Below are 5,986 nucleotides of genomic sequence, written 5' to 3'. Positions count from 1 at the left end.
AGATGGCCTCATAACTATTTGAGCTTCTAGCAGAGTCTTCTATTGGATAGCTAAGCTGGGAGCTCTATGTGTGTCAAATATCTTTGTTTTACAAAATGTATTCCCACCCTAAGTATGGAAACCAAATCCTTGGAAAATTTCTAAGATGAAACAAGTTTGGGGGGATAGTGTGAAATAGGAAAACTATCATTTTGGGTCATTGTTAAAAGGGAACAGAAAGAACTCATTTCCAGGATGTTGCCGGAGACCACTCACTGGCTGCCATGTTACCCAGAGGAAGACTGATTCCTGTTATGAGACAAAACAAAAAGAGACAATGTTCAGGTTTCTAAGGAGTAGGCTGTCTGGAAAGTAACTATATTTTGTGCAAAACAGAACAGAAAAAGTTTTTCTGTCACCTCTAAAAGTGTCCACGAATATAGGTAGTTTCCTCCTACCTCAGAGGAACAGGCATTTCTACTCCAGGCAACTGGACCTTGCTCTCATGCTGCAAATTGGAAATGATGCTATAGTCGGGGGCCCAAAATGGCCATTTATTTTTCCTGTGGGAGATCCAACTTCGTATTTTTTATTCTGTTTCACTCCACTACCAAAGTACTTACCCCAAGGCCCACAGTTTTATCCATGTGAGTAGTACTTACTCTTGGTTTCCAATATAGAAACTTTGTTTTGTTAAAAGAGGAACGGAGGGAAGCTAGATATCTGTTCATGTAACTGTTGTACCCAAGAGTCCTCATTGATAGTATTGAATTAGCCCCTCCATCCTCTCTAGAACTTTACTCCATCAAATATTTCCTTTTCCTCCTAAATCAGCAACTACCAGGACTACTAGAAATTCTTAGTCTAAACTGTAGACTTTAAAGCATGCTTAGGTTTTTTTTTCCAATTATTTTATGTGCTAACACCTCTTTACCTTATTTCTTTTTTTCTTCAAATAACAACAAATACATATTCATTTGCAGACTTGAGTTTTCTTCTGGCTTCTAGACATACTGTATTTTGAATGATTGCTGGAAAACTCTACCTGGATGTTTTACAAATAACTCAGGCCAAAAACTTCAAGTATAAATTCATTTTCTCATTCTTAAGACCCTCTCCTTTTCCCTGCTTCCCTCTTCAATTTCTTAGTAAAGGTTTCCTTCTTTCTGTGACATAAGCACCCAAATAGAAAGTCATTTCTAACACTGTGACTTGAGATTCAAGACCCTGTTTTCTTTATTTTTCTTCAGTTTGTTCCATATCGCCTTGCCCAATAGCAAGCAGTAAGTATGTGCTTGGGCAATTGTTATGTAATGAATCCTCAAATGCCTTTCCTTACTCATCCCCTACACATAATACTTACTGAATTTGGTTTTGAAATTTCTCCTCAACCCATTTCTTCATGTCCACACTGAAATAAAGAAATGGCTCTTGGCATAAAGAAGGTGATTGCTTAGCTAAGGAGCAGGCAGGGGGATGGTGCTGTTTCAGAGATATAGGACCATTCAGGGGACCCCACTGAGGACTCATCCAGAGAACAGAGAAAGAGTAGCCTCTGTAAAGGTCCAGAAGCACTCCTGACCCACTGTCTTTTTCATAGTAAACTAATAGTACATGGATCAAGGCCCCCATGACAAGAGTGGTGCACCTTTGGATAGTATTTCTGTGACAGATTAGCTGATAGCCTGACCATAGCAGGGGGATCCCAATGTCCTTCTAGAGCAATACATGTCAAGCCCAACGTGGGTGAACTGAAGACAGCCAAATTGCTTAATCCAACCCAAACCCTTGGTATTCCCGAAGCCTCCAGGCCTCTTTTAACTTTCTGCCCAAAGTGAACATAATATTTCTCCTGCTTGTTATGTTTCAAAATATAGTCATTTCTTGGATCCCTCCCCCCACTCCCAAAGATGTTTTTTGTTTGAAAAAGTCATTGCACTTACCATTGCCTCCTATCCCTGCTGTTGTACTCCTCATTCCTGACTGTCTCTGTCACCAGAACAGGACTTCCACAGTCCCTTCCAAAGGACCCAAACCAAAGAAAATGCTTTGAGCCTTCATAAAGAGAAACAACAGCAAATAATTCAGTAAGACAATATGGACACTATGTCTTCCAAGTGAAACCCTCTTTGGAGCAGGAAAGAATTATTGCTCTTGGGTGGAGTCAAAGGCTGCTCTCCCTCTAATCCAAAATTTCCTACAGAATGAAACTAATCCTGAGGTGAGGCCCTGTCCAATTCTATGGAGTGGAGGGCTGGGCTTTTTTTTTTTTTTTTTTTGGCCTACGTGATGTAGCTACTGCTCCTAAACACTGAAAGAAGGAAAGGCTCAATTAAGTAATTGTGCTTATGGAGGCTCAATAGTGCAGTGGCTGAAAACAGAGACTGTAGAGTCAGACTTGCTGCTTCACAGTCCTGGCCTCACCACGTACTGGTTCTCTGATCTTGATCACACTACTCAGCTCCCCTTTATCTCCCTTTCATTATCTGTAAAATTAGGATAATGATATTAATTATGCTGTAATATTTTTAAAAGGAATGAAATGAAATAATGAATATAAAACATTCAGCATAGTGGCTGGTACATGATACATGCTCGATTAAACATCAGTGGTGATGATCACGGTGATTGAAACACTTGATTGGAGCAAGTTTACTCCAGTGGAAACCCAAGCTCTACTACGTCCAGGACACATACTTTCTATGTTGATATATTAATACTTCTCTCCTACATTTTAGGGTACTCTGGATCTCCAGCTTGATCAGGATTCTTTACATGGCATCACCGAGAAACTACTCCACTGCCCCAGTCTTTGAATTCCTCCTCATCTGCTTCCCCAACTTCCAGAGTTGGCAGCACTGGCTGTCCCTGCCCCTCAGCCTCCTCTTCCTCCTGGCCATGGGGGCCAATGCCACCCTTCTGATCACCATCTGGATGGAGGCCGCTCTGCACCAGCCCATGTACTACCTGCTCAGCCTCCTCTCCCTGCTGGACATTGTGCTGTGCCTCACCGTCATCCCCAAGGTCCTGGCCATCTTCTGGTTTGACCTCAAGCCCATTAGTTTCTCTGCCTGCTTCCTCCAGATGTACATCATGAACAGCTTCCTGACCATGGAGTCCTGCACATTCATGATCATGGCCTATGACCGCTATGTGGCCATCTGCCAGCCACTGAGATACCCATCCATCATCACTGACCAATTTGTGGTTAGGGCTGCCATGTTTATTGTGGCCCGGAATGCCCTTGCTTCTCTTCCTGTTCCCATCCTTTCTGCCAGACTCAGCTACTGTGCAGGGAACGTCATCAAGAACTGCATCTGCACCAACCTGTCTGTGTCCAAACTCTCCTGTGAAGACATTACTTTTAATAGGCTCTACCAGTTTGTGGCAGGATGGACACTGCTGGGCTCTGACCTCATCCTTATTGTTCTCTCCTACTCCTTTATCTTGAAAGTTGTGCTAAGGATCAAGGCTGAGGGTGCCGTGGCCAAAGCCCTGAACACATGTGGTTCCCACTTCATCCTCATTCTCTTCTTCAGCACAGTCCTGCTGGTTCTGGTCATCACTAACCTGGCTAGGAAGAGAATCCCCCCAGATGTCCCCATCCTGCTCAACATCCTGCACCATCTCATCCCTCCAGCTCTGAACCCCGTTGTTTATGGTGTGAGAACCAAGGAGATCAAGCAGGGAATACAGAAACTGCTGAGAAGGATGTAAAAGATAAAAAGGATTATATGTACCTTTGGAAGTTGTTAATAAAAAATAGGGACATAGGGAATTATTTTTATGTTGGAAAGGAAATTTTCCCTTTTGATCCTGAAATGAGTTCTGATTGCACTTTTTCCCAATATCTCAGGCAACAATGAAAACATTCATTTGTCAATCTTTGTTTCTTGTTGCTTCAAAGAAAATCTTCCTTTCCTGTATTCTGTGGTTACTTGGGAATTATCCCTAATCTAATCCATAACTGAGGGTTTTGCCAAGCCTTGGCCAAATGGAACTGGATTAGAGTGGGAGCATTTGACCATTAGAGAAAAAGAACTTTATACAGTACCCTTAAAAAGGTCTACCTGTCTCTGGATTTGCAAATGACACAGATTCCTTTCCTGTCCCTGATTCAGCCTGGCAGAGCCCTGCCTAGCTTTTGTGCCATGAAGGCATCACTTGGGCTAAAGTGCAGATGTTGACCCAAGAACTTTGGCTCTTGGGTTTGAATGCTCCGCCCTGAACATCCCAACTCTGTTCTGTGGCTCCTGTGGCAGATGTGCCATCCACTGGCTCCTCAGATCCTCCTAGACAAGTAAAGTTTTTCAGTCTGTGCCAACCCTCTGGGTGCAGCATTTCCTATTCTTTTAATTCCTTTTTAAAATTTTTATTTGTATAAAAGTATGGGATATATGCTACTTTCTTTTGCATTAAAACTTACTTTTGCTGGATGACTTGTAGTAAAATTTAATATTTCTACAGTATTTAAATGTTTTTAATATTAATACATTACAACATTTTCTATCATAGACCCATGTTCTGGCCCTTACATACGTTTAAATTTATCTCAAACTAACTTTTTTTTCTCTGCCATGGTATCCCAAATGAACCACTCACTATTTCCTGAAAATTTCCTCTACCCATTTTGCTGTCTCTTTTTAATCATTTGATACTTACCATGTCAGCCTTCTTTTACTGGTATCATCATCTGAGAAAGCCCATCTTACTTGCTAGGTTTAATTCAAATGCACCTGTACAGGTCCTCCTTCTCTAATCCTCTCCAATGGAATTATTTCTCTTGCATTTTGAGTAGCTGCATGTCTTTCTCTGACACTCATATGCTTCTTTTAGGTTGAGATAATATTTTATTCATCTTTTTGATTTTGCAGGATTTTTTAAAACTGTTCCTTATATAGAGAAATTTAAAATAAAAAATGTGTTGAACAAGACAGAATATCTTAGTGCATCTCGTATTTCTCCCTTTCTTTGAAAACTTCTTGGAAACAACAGTCACATCTTACACTATTATGTGTCCTTATAACACAGAGCCTTATTTTAAGCCACCACTAAATGAAATTGTATACAGTACAGACCACTAGGATTGGGTTAGTCTGGATAATAGGAATCTGATTGTCAGATAAATCAATTTAGCTAAATTTGTCTACTCAGACTTTATGAACTTTGGCTAAACTTGTGGATCCTTGATTTCATTGCCTTGAAAAGGGTGAATAATAATCTTCTTTCTTTTTTTTTTTTTGGCCTGGATTTACTTTATTTATTTATTTATTTTTTTAATTTCAGCTTATTATGGGAGTACAAAAGTTCAGGTTACATACGTTGCCCATGTACCGCCCATCCCCCTAAGTCAGAGCTCCAGGCGTGTCCATTCCCCAGACAGTGCGCATTGCACTCATCATGTAGACATACACCCATCCCCTCCCCCCACCCCCCACCCCAGTCTGATATCCGATTGGTATCATTCCCAAATGTGCATTTAGGTGATGATCAGGGAAACCAATTTTCTGGTGAGTACATGTGATGCTTGTTTTTCCATTCTTGGGATACTTCACTTAATATAATGGGTTCCAACTCTCTCCAGGAGAACCAAAGAGATGTCGTATCACTGTTATTTCTTATAGCTGAGTAATACTCCATGGTATACATATACCATAATTTACTAATCCAATCATGAATTGATGGGCATTTGGGTTGTTTCCACATCTTTGAGATTGTGAATTGTGCTGCTATAAACATTTGGGTACATATGTCTTTGTCATAGAATGACTTATGTTCCTTTGGGTAGATGCCCAATAATGGGATTGCTGGATCGAATGGTAGATCTATTTGAATCTGGTTAAGGTATCTCCATAATGCTTTCCACAGGGGTTGCACTAGTTTGCAGTCCCACCAGCAGTGTATGAGTGTTCCTGTCTCTCCGCATCCACACCAACATGTGTTGTTTTGGGACGTTTTGATAAAGGCCATTCTCACTGCGGTTAAGTGATATCTCATTGTGGTTTTG

General features: G+C 40.9%; 1 protein-coding gene across 1 annotated transcript; it reads left to right on the top strand.

Annotated features, from left to right (window-relative positions):
* Positions 1-2,644: 2,644 nt before the first annotated feature.
* Positions 2,645-3,696, top strand: LOC138384159 (olfactory receptor 56A4). Its single transcript, XM_069469434.1, has one exon. The coding sequence runs from the start codon at positions 2,755-2,757 to the stop codon at positions 3,694-3,696; it is 942 nt and encodes a 313-aa protein (XP_069325535.1). The 5' UTR covers positions 2,645-2,754.
* The last annotated feature ends 2,290 nt before the right edge of the window (positions 3,697-5,986 follow it).

The sequence above is a fragment of the Eulemur rufifrons genome, chromosome 6 (assembly GCF_041146395.1).
Source record: "Eulemur rufifrons isolate Redbay chromosome 6, OSU_ERuf_1, whole genome shotgun sequence".
NCBI lineage: Eukaryota > Metazoa > Chordata > Mammalia > Primates > Lemuridae > Eulemur > Eulemur rufifrons.
The sequence above is the reverse complement of the archived record's forward strand: the minus strand, read 5'-3'. Positions and strand labels throughout refer to the sequence as shown.

Bases quoted from the DNA above. Each gene is read 5' to 3' on its own strand.
- LOC138384159 (XM_069469434.1), top strand. From the start codon at position 2,755: ATGGCATCACCGAGAAACTACTCCACTGCCCCAGTCTTTGAATTCCTC.